At 37.5% G+C, this 16,694-nt stretch overlaps 1 protein-coding gene across 1 annotated transcript in view; it reads right to left on the reverse strand.

Annotated features, from left to right (window-relative positions):
* Positions 1–16,694, reverse strand: part of HACD2 (3-hydroxyacyl-CoA dehydratase 2) — a 111,345-nt gene that overhangs the window by 32,515 nt on the left and 62,136 nt on the right. The window contains exon 4 of the mRNA XM_025475030.3: positions 4,153–4,241. Coding sequence (XP_025330815.3) covers positions 4,153–4,241 — 89 coding nt within the window. The remainder of the gene's footprint in view (positions 1–4,152; positions 4,242–16,694) is intronic.

Genomic DNA, 16,694 nt, shown 5'->3' on the forward strand with positions numbered 1-16,694 from the left:
GTTGGCAAGAATGGCAGATTGGTACAAGGCCCAGTAGCATACCAAGGGAGGTGGGAAACAGCTGACTAGTAAAATCAGGAGAACTCACAGAACATTCTGGAAGAATGCAGGAAAACACTCCTTTTTTCATTGGTGGCAGAGGGTGAGGAAGAAAGGAGAGAAGGGTATAGCTTTATTTTATGCAAGCTATCACTAGTAGGACTGTAAAGGGTATTCACTGCACTTGGGTAAAGTCACAGTGAGAGTCCAGCAACTTCCTTCTCAACTACTGCCCACGTTGGGGATGAGGGACTTCTGCTCCAGAACACAGTGATCTTCTGCTGAGAACTCCAATGAGGATTTGGGTGGCTTCTTCAAAGAGAGTTGGGCCAGGAAAAGGCACAGTGGCTCATTTGTGTATCATGGAATCTGGGGCTCAGCTTAGCTACTTCGGACAAAAGAAGAATATATGCCCTATGAACTTGTCTGTTTTTGAAGGGGGTTATAGTGAGGGATAGAGGGTGCCATTTTTTCACTGCAGTTCACTTTGAAAAATGGCAGTCTTGTTTCAGCTCAATGAGGAGACAAAGGACAGACTCAGAGTGTGAGGAGAAAAAGCCCATCCATGGTGGTCTGATGTGGCAGCGGCAGCAGCAGCGGTGAGCCTGGGTAGAGGATGGGGAAGGAGCCAGTTCAAGCCTGGGACACAGGTGGGAAAATTCTAAAGGAAAGAGGTCATCTAGAATTGCTGATTCCTACAACCTACCTTCCACCCTGAGCTTGTCATTTTTCAGAAGCTTTACTATGCTCATATAGGTGCTCTCTTTAAAAGGAAAAAAGTGGGTAGGCTATTTGCTATGCTTAGATATGAAAAAGTTTTTCAATAGAGACCACAATTATTTCTTTGATATCCTGACACTCAAGATGTCACACTAACTAATGGGTGGGTCCTTTTATACCACAATAGAAAACCATCTGGTCACCTTCTGGTTCTACGATGTACATGACACCATTTATGTGACCAGCACTCCATGGGTAGAGAATTAAAATGACAAGTGAGATGCATGTCCCATAAGACCTCTTAAAAGGAAATATACCTCATATATAAAAAAAAGTAACATCTAGTCTTAAAAGGTATATTAGCCATACCCTAGCACACCATATACAATTACAGAAAAACAAAGGAAATGAGCATGGAAAACATGTGAAGGCCAGAGAGGAGGGGGCAGCAAGAGTATAAATCCAAATGTAATTCAATGAAGGTGAAGAATTCTTGTCCACTCTAGAGGGGAATAGGATATAAAAAGAAACTGAGAATGAAAGTAGAGTAGTATGAAAAGAATTTGAACATTACTATGAGAAAGTGAGATATATTTTATTAAGCAGTTCTTTCTGACATCAATTTCCTTATGTGTTAGTTACATGGTTGTCACCATTAAAGTAAATAGAGTTGAATATAAGAGAAATCAGGATATTTTAATGATGTTTCAGAAAACAGAAGAATGGAAGTTTAGCAGGGAAGCCATAAGTAATGTTATACAGAACATAGTGAATTATAGCTAATATGAGACTCTAAGGCAGGAAAAATAGCATTTGGGCAAGAGCAGGGGCTGAGGAACAGGTGACAGACAGCAGACTAGCTTCTGAAATGCCACAGCAACAGGCTTATTGATGACATGGCAAGAGGGGGGTCAACTATCTAAACAAAATACTGAGAGTTTTGTTTAAAAAAAAAAGGTGAACAAGGAGAAAAGAGCTATGATCCCTGAACAGCAGAAACACTGAATCCTAACTATGTGAGAAAGGAGTAAGTCAACAAATTAATAGGGTGTATGTGAAAAGAAGAGGCCCCAAGAGGTGGCAGAAAGACAACAAAACTAACTGTACCACGTTCTTAAGAAAATGATATGTCAATTATAGTGGAAACTGGGTAAGTGGCTACAGAGAAAGAATTTTGAAAATGTAAATGTAACAAGTATACAACTTACTGCAAAGCTCAAATATGACACTATATGTGAACCATATGAAATGGTCAAATCCATGCATCTGTCAGGCAGTATGGTTACTGAGGACAATAGCCAGGTCCATGTACCTGTAATCCACACAGACAGTTAACAGCTTCTAAACCAAGCAGTCTTACTGGTTGCCTAGGAAATCCTGGCAAATGTTGCTAGTAATATGGTGAACAGAATCGCTTGACCTGAATCATAAGCATTTAAGATTTACCTGTTACTCCCTTTGCCAGAGGCTAATAAGGAGAAAAGGAGAAGAGTGATCACAGAGGCAGAAGAGAGGAGGAAAAAGCAAAGGCCATAAGTAATCTATCAGCTGGAGCATCAGCACCTGGACAATTAATATCTGATTGTTTAGGCAAAACAACCACATGCTCATAGTTGACAAGACCCTGTCTTCATGTGCCTCATATTAAGTTACTGAAAGTACATAATTACCTATTTAAGAATATAGATGAGTTCCTATCAGAAAGAAACTTTAGGTCACTTGAGACTATCAGGAAGTTTATACGTTGTTGGTTAAAACAAAAAAGAAACCGTGTAAATACTTAAGGGAGAAAGAAATACTGGTTAAAAACGATCTGTAGAAAGAACTTTGAAATGAAGAGGTTATATGGAATTGTAAGTAATGATGTAATGAACACTGGATGTTATATGCAACTGATGAGTCACTAAATTCTACCCCTGAAACTAATAATACACTATATGTTAACTAAATTGAATTTAAATTAAAAAATTTTTAAAAAAGGATTTATGTGCCTGGTTTTTTAAACCCCCCCCCTTTTTTTAAAGAAAAAAAGAGAGATCACTTTTTAAAAAGTATGTGATTAAGCAAACAATGAGAGAAAGGGACAAATCAAAAAATAGACTCTTAACTATAGAGAACAAATAGATGGTTATATCAGAGAGGGGATGAGTAAAGAGGATTAAGAGGTGAAGAGGATGAAGAATACACTTATCATGCATGATGAGCAGTGAGTAATGTGCAGAATTGTCGAATCATTATAGTGTACACTTGAAACTAATAAAACACTGTATGTTAACTATACTGGAATTAAAATAAAAATTTTAAAAAGTATGTGATTATTTTTACATTTTTCTTGTACATAAAGCTTAAACATCTTCGAGAAATGAGAGAGCTTTTAAAAAAGCCTTTGGATCAGCAAATTTCGTATGGATGTAACAAAAATAATAACTTAGCTTAAACAGCTTTGGCTAAAAACTCATTAGCCATGTGCATTTTTTCTGTATGTATATCATATGCCAATAAAAAGCTAAAAAAAAAAAAAAGCACCTCATCAGCTGAAACACAAATGAAACTGTCAAAATAAATCCCGAAAAACAAAATGTTTTGACAGGGGTTTTGGAAGAATAGAATACAATGAATACACCAGAAAGAATGCTGCTAATGGATAAGCACATTTCACGAGCCCCAAAATTCCAATACTGCTGGTGATTGGGACTGAAAAATTGAAAAATGATCCTCCTGGGGGCTACAGGTATTCTGCTTCAAGGTGACATTAACAAGAAATAAATGACTTATAAAAAGCAAAATACACACAGGAAAATAATCCCCTTCTCCCATACTAGAAAATGAAAGCTTATTTGTGGATTCATACTGATGGTAATGCTGGCTTTCTCCCAGCATCCCTGGGCCTATCACCCCAGGTCCCCTGAAGAGCACTCCCCTTCCAGAGCCACTAGACTCAGCACATTTGGGAATTCCATTCATCTTCATGGGCAGGGTGGAAACAAGTTTGTTTCTCCTGGTCCTACAAAGAGGACTGCCCTGGACTGAATTAATATCCCCAACTCCCCCAGTAGTCCCATTATATATGGATGCAGATGTCCAGTTTAGTATGCTGGATACAAACAAGATACCCCCAAAATATAACTGAGTTGCAGAACCACGTCCACATTGCCCAAATCTCTATAGGAACTAGGATGACAGGACTTTATCATTTAACCAGTCTTCTCTTTAATAACACTGCATATTTGGAGTATGTTTCCCAATAGTAACCCAATTCCTTCAGTGACTTTGCATTTTGTTTGGACTATACTGATGTGACCTAGAGTTCCATCTTTAGCCATAACACACACGTAAGATAGAAAAGTTGACTAGCGCTGCTGATATTACTTTACTTTATGTAAAAACACTTACCTCTTTGACGCTATGTGTTACTGCCCATATCAGAAAAACTCTTGACATCACCTGGAAAGAAGTCAGGACAACAGAAGATGGAACAATTCCTGAAAGAAATTTTAGGATGGGTAAATAAATGTATATTGTACCAAGTTTCAACACGTAATAATTTTCTGAAACATTCAATTTTAATGTTTAGCTATAAAACTATCTTGAGCAACTGAAACTTACATAAACTGTTTTTTAATACAGTCAATATTAAAACCTTTTTTCCTCCAAAACACTAATATTGCTTTTTTTCCCAAAACTATAACATTGTTAATGGCAACAGCACACCATGGAATCTCAGTACCCTTCTTAAGCCTTTCAAAGTCACTGGCCAAGTGCAATACATTTTACATTTATCGTATAGAGAAAACAAAATCATTGCTTAACCTCTAAAATTAAGACACTGACAGGTCATTTTACAATTGGGTTTCAAAAAGGAACAGGCACCCATTGTAGGGAAATCAACTGTATTTGTATCTAGCAAATTTCTTATGCATTTCTTATGTCCTATCTATATTGTATATTGATGTATTACCTAATGGTTAAATTACCTTTCCTAATTCACTTGAATATTAAAGTTTACTAGTTTTATAAACCATTCTCGCCTTGTTTATTACAGTAAGCATTGGTACAGTTATCCTCCCAATTTCCTGAAATTGTAACACTGCAATCATCTTTATTTTAGATAATCATTAAGTTCTGCTAAGTTTAAATTTCTTTGGCTTATCCCTTCAATTCGCACAATCACAATCCTTATGTAGAGACTAGCCATCACCATTACAAAAGACTCTTGTCTCCTTTAGGTCACCTGAAACTCAGCAATAAGCCATTATCTGTAAGCCTCAGTTTCTCCTTATAACTTTGTACTGGCAAGGAACTGCTCCCAAAGTAGAATCTGGAAGAATTATGGGTATACAGTCCAGCAGCTCCTCCACCCCTACCTCTCTGGGTTTCTCTCTCACCTTAATGCTAGCAGCAACTACGCTTACCAACATCCTGGATGTTTCAGGTTGCAAGTGGGCCATTCCACACCTGCCAGGAACCCTCACCAGGGCTGCAGATCATCCTTCCACTTTAAAACTAACCTCATCTTCAATACAGCCACTGAACTATCCCAGACCAATTTTCATTCTTCCAAGCCTTTTAAAACACATTCAGACTTCTGAACATGTATGAAACAGACAACTTGTCAAAAGACTGTGTATAAATCAGAGATAAAATTGTCTCTATGGGTGTGCCTACAAAAGGAAATCACTTCCTATCTCATTAAGAAAAAGGGATGTGAGATCCTGTTAGAATGTGTTTCTTGAAGATTTGGGCTTTGAAGAGAGATGGTTTAGTTCCCAAAAGCAAGTAACACGGACATGTCAAGATGTTCAATAAATCTTTGTAGAACAAATGAAAGAATAAATATATGGACATGTAGCTCAATGGAACAGAGCTGAGAGTCTAGAAATAAATCCTCACACTTATAGTTACTTGATTTTCAACAAGGATGCCAAGACAATTAAATGAAAAAGTGTCTTTTCAACAAATGGTGCTGGGACAACAGGACAGCCGCATACAAAATAATGGAGTTAGAACACTTCCTTATGGGGTGCCTGGGTGGCTCAGGGGTTGAGCATCTGCCTTAGACTCAGGTCATGATCCCAGGGTCCTGGGATCGAGTCCCACATTGTGCTCCCTGTGTGGAGCCTGCTTCTCCCTCTGCCTATATCTCTGCTTCTCTCTCTGTCGCTCATGAAAAAATAAACTCTTAAAAAAAAAAAGAACACTTCCTTATATCATATACAAGAAAATTAAAGAAAAATGGATAAAAACCCAAATGTAAGAGTTAAGACTATAATACTCTTAGAAAAAAACATAAATGTGAATATTGTGATCTTGGATTAGACAACGGTTTATTAGCTATGACACTAAAAGCACAAGAAAAAAAATAAATTTGACTTCATCAAAATTAAACTCACATGCTTTGAAGGATACCATCAAAAACGTGAAAAGGCAACATATGAATAGGAGAAAATATCCATGAACTGTATGTAATAAAGGACTTCTATCCAAAAAAAAGAATTAAAAAAAATTTTTTTTGGAGAGGGACAGAGGGAGAGAATCTTAAGTAGGCTCTATGACCAGCTTGGAGCCTGACACAGGCCTTGATCTCACAATCCTGAGATCATGACCTGAGCTGAAATCAAGAGTTGGATACTTAACCAACTGAGCCACTCAGGTGCCCCTAAAATAAAGAATTCTTACAACTCAATAATAAAAGACAACCCAATTAAAAAATGGGCAAAGAATCTTAATAGACATTTCTCCAAAGAAGATATACAAATGGATAATAAAGACATGTAAAGATGCTCAAATTATTAGTCAACAGAGAAATGCAAATTAAAATCATATAGAGATATGCTTCACTGAGATGACTATAATCATTAGATGCATTTTTAAATTATTTGTTTATTTATGATACTCACAGAGAGAGAGAGAGAGAGAGGCAGAGACATAGGCAGAGGGAGAAGCAGGCTCCATGCACCGGGAGCCCGACGTGGGATTCGATCCCGGGTCTCCAGGATCGCGCCCTGGGCCAAAGGCAGGTGCCAAACTGCTGCGTCACCCAGGGATCCCGCATTATTATTTTTTAAAGATTTTACTTATTTACTTGAGAGTGAGAGCATAAGCAGGGGCACGGGGCAGAGAGAGAGAGAGCGAGAGGCAGACTCTCTGCTGAGCAGGGAGCCTGATGTGGGACTTGATCCCACCCAGGGCCCTGGGATCATGACCTGAGCCTAAGGCAGACACTCAACTGACTGAGCTACCCTGATGCCCCATCATCAGATACATTATTACAGACAGCAAGTGCTGGCAAGGATGTGGTGATATTGGAGCTCTCATACATTGCTGTTAGGATTATAAAATGGTGTAGCTACTGTCTGAGAGCACCTCAAAATGTTAAATATGGAATTACCATATGATCCAGCAATTCTACTCCTAGGTATATATGTACCCAAGAAAAATAAAAACATATGCCCACACAAACACTTGTAGTGAAAGTTCATAGTGGCATTCATATTAGCCCCAAACTGGAAACAATCAAAATGTCCAACAGACAAATGGATAAATAGAATGTGGTACCTACACAATGGAACATTAGAAATAAAAGTAAATAAAAGTAAAAAGTAATGAGTAATAAAAAGAAATGAAGTACTGATACATACTATAATATTCATGAACTTTGAAAACATGGAGATTGAAGAAGCCAGTGACAAAAGATCACATGTTACATGATTCAGTTTATATGAAAAGTCCAGAATAGACAAACTATAGAGACAGAAAGTAGATTAGTGGTTACCTGGGGCTAGAAGAAGAGGAGGGAAGTGGGAATGACTGCTAATGGGTATTAGGTTTCTTTATGGGGTGATGAAAATGTTCTAAAATGGATTGTGATGATGGCTGCACAACTCTGAATACTGAATTATATACTCTAAATGGGTGAATTGTTTATGTGAATTATATGTGAGTAAAGCTTTTATAAAAAAAAAAAAAATAGGGTGCCTGGGTGGCTCAGGCAGTTAAGCCTCTGCCTTTGGCTCAGGTCATGATCTCGGGGTTTTGGGATCAAGCCCCGCATCGGGCTCCCTGTAGAGTTGGTAACCTGCTTCTCCCTCTCTCTCTGCTGCACCCCTGCTTGTGCTCTGTGTCAAATAAATAAATAAAATCTTAAAAAAATAAAAATGTTATATGAATTAATAAGCACAAAGCCTGGTGATAATATGTAACACTGCTAAAGAAGCTAAATTAGTGAGCCAAACATTAAGTGAATACACTTAGCCAGTTTATACTATAGATCACATTACCAGAAAAACTAAAGATGCATAATCAAAGGCTTTCCTAAGTGAGGTATTAAGCAATTGCTGCTTAAGGAAAGAAAAAAGGATTTCTAGTTTGTTTTTTTTTTTTTAACTCAAAGACTAACTCATCACATAAAAATATTATTTTCCCTTTTATTTCTGCTTTCTTCTTTTGCCATTGAAACAATGGGCTAGACTGCTAATGGGCTGACCAGCACTCCGGCGTTGCTGATATATTTTGGTGGGAATCAAGAAGTCCAGGATCTGGACCTCAGATTTCCAAGTCCAAAAAAACTAATTCTATCCCATTCATGAGCAAAAGTCAGGCTCCTGGGAGACTGACCGAGACTAATCAAATCCAGAGAAGTCTAGTTAATAAACCAACATGTCATTTTATTCACTTACAATAGAAGCACAGCCTTTGTAATAACTGAGTGGTTGGCATTTTATTTTATTTATTTATTTATTTATTTATTTATCTATTTATTTAGTGCTTGGCATTTTAGAGATCCTCATCTTGGGGCACTTTTTTTCTCCTGTGGAAATCACAGTGCTTATTAGGAAGTGTGACTTCAGTGAAGGGATCTGGTTGCTGTGAGGGGTGAATATTGCAATTAGTGGAGCTGGGTGTATAACTATCCCTTCCTTACTATATGTCTTCCTTTGGAAAGTGCTAATTAAAAATTATTATTGCTTCTCTTAAAGTTTTATTTTTTTCTTAAAAGTTTTAATAGCCAAAAACATCTATTCCTTAAGTACATTTCTCACCATTCTTTTCTTCTAAATATACTTTTTAAAAAGATTTATTTATTTATTCATGAGAGACACAGAGAGAGAGAGGTAGAGACACAGGCAGAGGGAGAAGCAGGTCCTTGAGGGGAACCTGATGTGGGACTCGATCCCAGGGCCTGGGGCTCACGCCCTGAGCCAAAGGCAGACGCTCAACCACCGAGCCACCCACCCAGGCATCCCTATATTTTTAAATATAGTTCAATTTCTATTGTTTATACTCATTGTAGTTTGCTTTTCTCACCTAACATTTTGAGAAATTTTCTTACAACATATTCCTCAAAATATTTTAACTTGAGTCATAATATTCCTTTAAGTGGAATGTATTTGTTTATCTATTCTCCTTCTGTGAGACATTTAAATTGCTCAAATTTCTTGATATTATAAATGAAGTAATAAAGTATTACGAATAATACTTAAAAATTTCTGAGGCTTAGAAAAAAAAAGTTTTTTAAAGGATAATTTCCTTGGGATAGTTCCCAGAAGTAGAACTACTAGGTCAAATGCTATGAATGCCTTTAAAGATTTTGAAATACATTGCCAAATTGCTTTCCAAAACATTTGTATCAATATACACTCCCACCAGCAGCATACAAGCCTGGATGCTTTAGCCTACCCTCAATAGTAAATTTAAATCTTAGTAAGTCAGGGAATAAAAAGCCAGTAAATTTAAATGTTAATAAGTTAGGGAATAAAAAGCTGATCAATGCTTTCTAATTTGATACAGAGATGTTTCTGGCTTTGCCTGCAGGTGCTCCTAAATTCCCTATTCAGGAAACTGCCTATTCAGGCACCTGAATTTCCCCCCAAACGATGTCATTCATATCAACTCTCATTTGGTGTCTGTGGCATATGAACCTACCTCAACCAGTCACCCTGCAAATAGAAGTTTTGGCATTAGCCTGACAGCCTAAACTCAAAATGTCTGCCCTACTGAACCAGTCAAAAGACCAGCAGAAAGAAGGACCCTTTATATAAGGAAGACCATCTGAAGGCCAGGATCTCCAAGTTTATCCTTGGAGTTAAGCCAGATCAACAAAAGAAGACCACATAGATGGACCATATTATTTTTGCTCTGAACAGAATTGCTATCACTGAGTTGGTTTTATTATCAGCTGGATTTCATGAGGAGCTGTTAAAAAAAAAATCATTATTTGCTGTAGGAATGGTATGTAGTCTAATATACACTCTATCACTCAAAGTCCCTTACATAAAACCCTACTGGGAAGTCTGTCTTAGAAATCAATGCTAAGAAATATTTATGCCTTGGGGCACTTGGGTGGCCCAGTCATTAAGTGTCTGCCTTCAGCTCAGGTCATGATCTCAGGGTTCCTGGATGGAGCCCTGCATTGGGCTCCCTACTCAGCGAGGGGTCTACTTCTCCCTCTCCCTCTCCCCTTGGTTTATGCTCTGTCAAATAAATAAATAAAATCTTAAAAAAAAAGAGAAGTATTTACACCTCTCCAATCTGATAGGAATTGTATAACTGAATTGCCCTTTTTTATTATATTATCTTAATTTTAGTGCAGTTAACATACAGTGTCATATTCTCAGTTGCCCTTTGTAACATGGTAGTCAGAAAGTTTCAAGCCAAATCTGAAACATACTACCTTATTATGTTTCATGTGGAAATTATCATAAATCCTTGTGGAATGAGAAGTATAGACAGGATGGATCCTCTTTCTTTTCTAGACTTCTCGTAATCAATCCCAATGTGATTGCATTTATCATGCCATTATCCCTTATTTGAACATAATGACACAGTGTTTTTTTTTTTTATTGGCATTCAATTTGCCAACATATAGCATATCACCCAGTGCTCATCCCGTCAAGTGCCTCCCTCAGTGCCCGTCACCCAGTCACCCCAACCCCCTGCCCACCTCCCTTTCCACTACCCCTTGTTCGTTTCCCAGAGTTAGGAGTCTCTCATGTTCGATGACACAGTATGTTAAAACTACCTATACCGCAGATTTTTGGTTGTTGATTATGAAGGTTGGTTGTTTTCAGACAAGGAGAGATTCTGTAATCTTATCACTAGTAAGCTATCACCAGATCAAATTCATTAAAAAAAAACTGACTTACGAGGCATCTATTACTCATTAATTGAATTCAACAAATAATTTTGGAGTACCTACTCTGTGCCAAGTACTGCTTTCCATGCTGGGGATAATAATGGTGAATGAGGTATGTCCCTGCCCTCATTCCTAGCCCTGAGAACTTACACTCTCAGGCTATAATTAATTTGCTTTGGGATAGCTCTTATTTTTAGGACTTTTTTTCTGAAGGTGATGTGAGGCAACTAAACATTTGTAAACAGAATGGCATGACACTTCTTGGTTTCAGAAAAGTTTCTCTAACAGCAGTGCACATCTTTGGCAAGATGAGGTTTTAACTTGAGAAATAATTATAGGAATTTATGTTGAAAGGGCAATGAACTTTTGAAGCAAAACACTGGCAGATAAAAGAAACACAGGCATTTATATGTGTGGAGTGTGTGTGTGTGTGTGCCTGCTGGCGCATGTGTGTGTTAAGCAAAAGCTGTATAAAGGCAATCTGGCAGTCAGTTTGATTCTCCAGAACCAGGGTGCTCTGAGGACTCCTCAAGCCCTGCCGAGATGGGTAGCACTGGAAATCCTCCCTCCTTGGGACAGCCCTCAGATGGATGAGGTTAGTGGGCTTAGGAGATAAGCCACTTATGACCAAGACTGGTTAGGAAAGTCAGGTATAGTCCAGTAGGTTGGGAGCAGAGCAGGATAGTGTTCAGCTGGAGCCCACAACCAGAAAGGAGCCAACCATCAAGGAATACATGGCAAATGGAGGCCAGACCAAAGCAAGGCAAGCGACACAAAGTTGTAAGTGATGGCAAGTGAAACCAGAATCTCCCTACCCCAATACTAAATCCACTGAACTAAAAGCAGGAACATTCAATAACAAAAACAGCACTCACCAGCAGCAACCAAAAAGGAATGGGGTAACAACTGTATGCCATATATTTTTAAAAGTTCTAGCTAAAAAAAGAAAGATTATTGCACACCTCCTACTATCCCTATCTCCCAAAAGTGATATTGGTGAATCAACACAATCTTGAGAATTTTCACCAACAGGCTCAGATTTGGAGAGAAACACAAACTTCTGAGGGGAGTGTGACAGACATGGAGGCTGGAAAGTGACAGTAAAGTGGAGGATGTGACTAACAAGGAGCCGCCACATAGATGCCAAGTCTTTCCGGTCCTACACTGACCTGGAGGACTGGCACAAAGTCCCCTGTGGGAATGGGACAGACTTTTTATGAGGTAGCAGAATCCCAGAAGGAGTAATTAAATCTCAAGAAGGGAAGGAAGAGTTCATGTATTATTAAATAAGTAATTCATTTGCACTGTTCAAAATTTAAAAGTATGAAAAGATAGAGAAATGTCTTCCACCCAATTCCATCCTACTACCACTCAGGTGCCTTTCCCATATGCAACTAATGATTAATTCCTTGTCTATCACTCCAGAGATCTATTTTAGGTATATAACAGCAAGTATGTAAATGAACGTATAAAGACACATACATCCTTTTTCCCAAAACTTCTTACATAACAGGGCAGCATTTTATATACATTGTTCTATACTCTGCTTTTCTTCCCTTAAAAAATATCCTGAAGACCTTTCTTCATCAATACATATACGTGCTGCTTTAACTACTGAGACTGTATGTCTTAATATCTATGCAATCTTCTAAGCCCTATGTCCTCAGCATGTACAAAAATATGTAAAACAAGAAAACTCCAATCCTAAATTGCAGCTCAGAGGGGAAAACAACTGAATAAACATTGTGGAAATGTAGTCAGGGAGAATTCAGTAACATCCATATCAAAGCAAATAAAATGGCCACACAGGGCTGTTCCCACTTCAGAAAGATAGAGAGGCATGGCAATCATACAAATGCAATATAAGAAAAGAAGATAATAAAGCATGCATTACATCTAGGGGAAAGTAAAAATTTAAAACAACTGGAAAGAAGATAATAATTACAGAAAACAGGGACAGCTGGGTGGCTCAGTGGTTGAGCATCTGCCTTTGGCTTGGGTCATGATCCCAGGATCCTGGGATCAAGTCCTACCTCAGGCCCCCTCCCACCCCAGGGAGCCTGCTTCTCCCTCTTCCTATGTCTCTCTCTGTGTCTCTCATGAATAAATAAATAAAATCTTTAAAAAAAAAAAAAAAACTACAGAAAACAAAGGCAATCCAACAAAAGAATGATTGTTATCCCCAAAGTAGAGAAGCGAATATATGGAACAGAAACTATATTCAGGGGGATAACTCAAGAAATTTAAGAACTAAATTTGCTCTGAAAAGAATACACTGTGTTCCAGAAAAAAACTGATAGTGAATAAAAAGAAATTTCTTGGTTACAGAAATACTTCAGGGATCTAGACAAAAAAAAAAAAAAAAAAAAAAGCAAGTTACCTACAAAGTAGTAAGAAAATCAGCCTGGCTTCAGACTTCTCCACAGCAACATCCAATGTCAGAAGGCAATGAAGCAACACTACAAAGTTCTGAGGGAAAGAAAGTATGTTCGAGAATATTATACCCAGCCAAGATGTTACTCTAGCATGATGGCAAAAGGTAAATATCACTAAATATGAAAGAACTTGCCACATGCCTATGCAACCAACCTTAAGAAACACATGCTATAAAAAATTCGGCCAAACAAGAGATGAATCAAAATAAAGAATCAGGAATGGAGAAGTTATGGTCAGAGAGCCCAGGGTAGGCAATGAATCCATTCAAATATAAAGACTAAACAATTATGGTAATTATAGCTATAGTACATAGTATAAATGCTCATAAACCACAATAATATATTAGTAATATAATTTTAAAATGGGAGCCAAGGAAGAAGAGATGGAAGGAATAAGTGAAAATACTAATTTCCTAATAAAATTAAGAGATACTGGGGCACCTGGGTGGCTCAATGGGTTAAGTGTCTGTCTGCCTTCAGCTCGGGTCATGATCCTAGAGTACTGGGATAGAGCCCCAGATGGGGGTCCCTGCTCAGCAGAAAGCCTGCTTTTGCCCCTCCCTCTGCCCCTTTCCCCAACTTGTGCGCATGTATTCTCTCTGTCAAGTAAATAAAATCTTAAAAAGAAAAATTAAGAGATACTGCCTAAAACTAAAATATAGCCAAATATAATTCTAATCTAAATTTCTGGTAACTTTTTGTTCAACTTTAAGGGATTTTAAATAAATATCTCACGGTAGAAAGATTTTATATTTTTTTTTATAAACTCAATGATTTTAAAGTAAAATAGCATGTACCGTATGAACTTATCTTGATTCTTCCATTCATCTACTTTTTTCTTTTCTTAATATATATGTGAAGGAAACCCTCTCCAGAATGGTATTCATCTAATATTAATGAAGATTAGTTATAAAATGGTAGAATTTGGAGTCATTTGTAAACTTTGCTCTTTGTATTTTTCCACGTTGTTTGAACTCCTAACAAAACAGATGAATTAGATTTCAAAAATAATAAAATCATTACTCTTAATGAGAAATTACAAATTTGGCCCCAGCAAAAAGATAATTCTGAAACTGAGCTAATTCCAATTTTAAACAGGAATTTTCTTAAATATTTTCTCTTGGAAAATACTCTTATTTCTCAGGGAAATAAAATATTTCTGGCCAAAATGAAGAAAAGGATAGGAGTGTGGGACTTAAGGAAGATGACTGGCTTAAAAAAAATTTTTTTTTCCTTAATTTTTAAAAAGAAAGACTGACAGAAGGGCAATTCTCCTCTCTATTTTCTATTCTCTATTTACTGTTCAAAAACAGTGTAAGAGTCATTCAACACAGATCCTAAATGCGAACCAATTATTTTATCTAACATTCAAATGAAGAAAGACTAAACAATTTCAATACTGGAGGAAAAAGTGGCTATGCTGTAGAGTCAATACTAAGAGCATTGTGTTACATGAAGAATTCAAAGAATTTTTCATTGGAATTTTACCCCTATATAAGCAATTCTATTTTAGGAGAAAAGCCACAGCATATATACATAGTACATCATCCTGGTTCACAGATTTTCCCTGAAAAATTTTTTGGGGACTATCCATTTTTACATTAAAACATAAAAAAGGAGACTTCAAAAGTTTTCACATTTATGGCAGGCTATTTTGCCTTTACTCTCAAATCCCTGGGGTAAAACTATACTCCACCCCTCTCCCCGGTATTAGGGAAACTTGAGAAGAGCTGGAAAAACACAATGATACATAATAAAAATATAAGGCAGGAAGCTGGGCTTAGGGAAAATAAGGCTAAGAAAAATATCTTGAAACAATGGGAGAAATTAACACCTAAATAGATGCGGAGAGGGCCTGTGTACTTGCCTTTGGGGCAGACCACAAACTTGGCACTGAGCTCCTTTATGGTGGTGAATACAAGGAGAACAATCCAGCTGTATAATTCAGTGCACATAAAAGAAAAAGAACCAGATGCTTGGTTTTTTTGAGATATATCCCTACATTTTAAATGGCTTTGACTATAGTAGTAGTTTCTAGTTTATTAGGTGTCCTTTATACAGTTTACTGTTTCAGATGGCTAGCTGTCAAAGTGTCTGCCACTGGCAGCTTGCTCTTCTACTTAATTGAGGTTCTCACATGTAAAAAGTAATAATAAATTGGCTCCAAGAGAAGAACCAGAGACCTTGGAAGGGAATGAGCTTCTTGAGGACTTAATCAAATATCCAGAGGCTTTTCATTTGTTTACCTCTGGGGCCTCCACTCTTTAGGAATGAGGTTACTGAAATTCTAATCTCTGAATGAGAGCAAAATACAGACATGAAAAAATGAGACATATTTCCCACCTTTCTGAGGACAATAGAAAAGTAACACATTTTGAAAAACATGAAAACATAAAAACATTAGAAGCCGTTCTCTAAGAGAACAAGAGTCAATCGTAAGTCATGGAAACTCTCTCAAACCTCTATATTGTAGTTAGCATTTCTTTCTTTCTCTCTCTCTCTTTTTTAAAAGACTTTATTTATTCATGAGAGACACACAGAGAGAGGCAGAGACACAGGCAGAGGGAGGAGAAGCAGGCTCCATTCGGGGAGCCTGATGTGGGACTCGATGGATCCTGGGAGTCTGGGATCATGCCCTGAGCCAAAGGCAGACGCTCAACCAATGAGTCACTCAGGTATCCCGTTAGCATTTCAACAGCAAATTGCCATCCAATTATTGTTATTGTCCACAGCATCCAGGTATTTTAGACCAGACTGTTAACTGTAGCCTTGAAATACACATATACGTATTTCATATATATTATACAGCAAGATTACATCATAAGCTTCTCTTAAAAAAAGATTTAATAAAACTGTCAAGACCAAATAAAACTGATAGCTGAACCCTTAGATTTACAGTCACTTTTGGCTAAACTTGTGCTAACAATCCATAAATATCCTGAATACTGGGGATAGGAAAACATTTTATTTGCATCTCTATTTTAAAATTTTGTTAAATTTTGTCTCAGTATACTCTGAAAATTCTTTTTTTTTTTTTTTAAATTTTTATTTATTTATGATAGTCACAGAGAGAGAGAGAGGCAGAGACACAGGCAGAGGGAGAAGCAGGCTCCATGCACCGGGAGCCCGACGTGGGATTCGATCCCGGGTCTCCAGGATCGCGCCCTGGGCCAAAGGCAGGCGCCAAACCGCTGCGCCACCCAGGGATCCCTGAAAATTCTTTTTATGTAAACCTTCTCAAAAGGCTGAACCTGATCCAATGGTCACTTACTTGAAATAACACAAGATCTAATGACAAGGTTGAGAAAGTAGAATCATTTCCTTATGACTTGAAAAAACCAATAGTCAAAGGATTTCATTTAAGCAAA

The sequence above is a fragment of the Canis lupus genome, chromosome 33, assembly GCF_003254725.2.
Source record: "Canis lupus dingo isolate Sandy chromosome 33, ASM325472v2, whole genome shotgun sequence".
Taxonomy (NCBI): domain Eukaryota; kingdom Metazoa; phylum Chordata; class Mammalia; order Carnivora; family Canidae; genus Canis; species Canis lupus.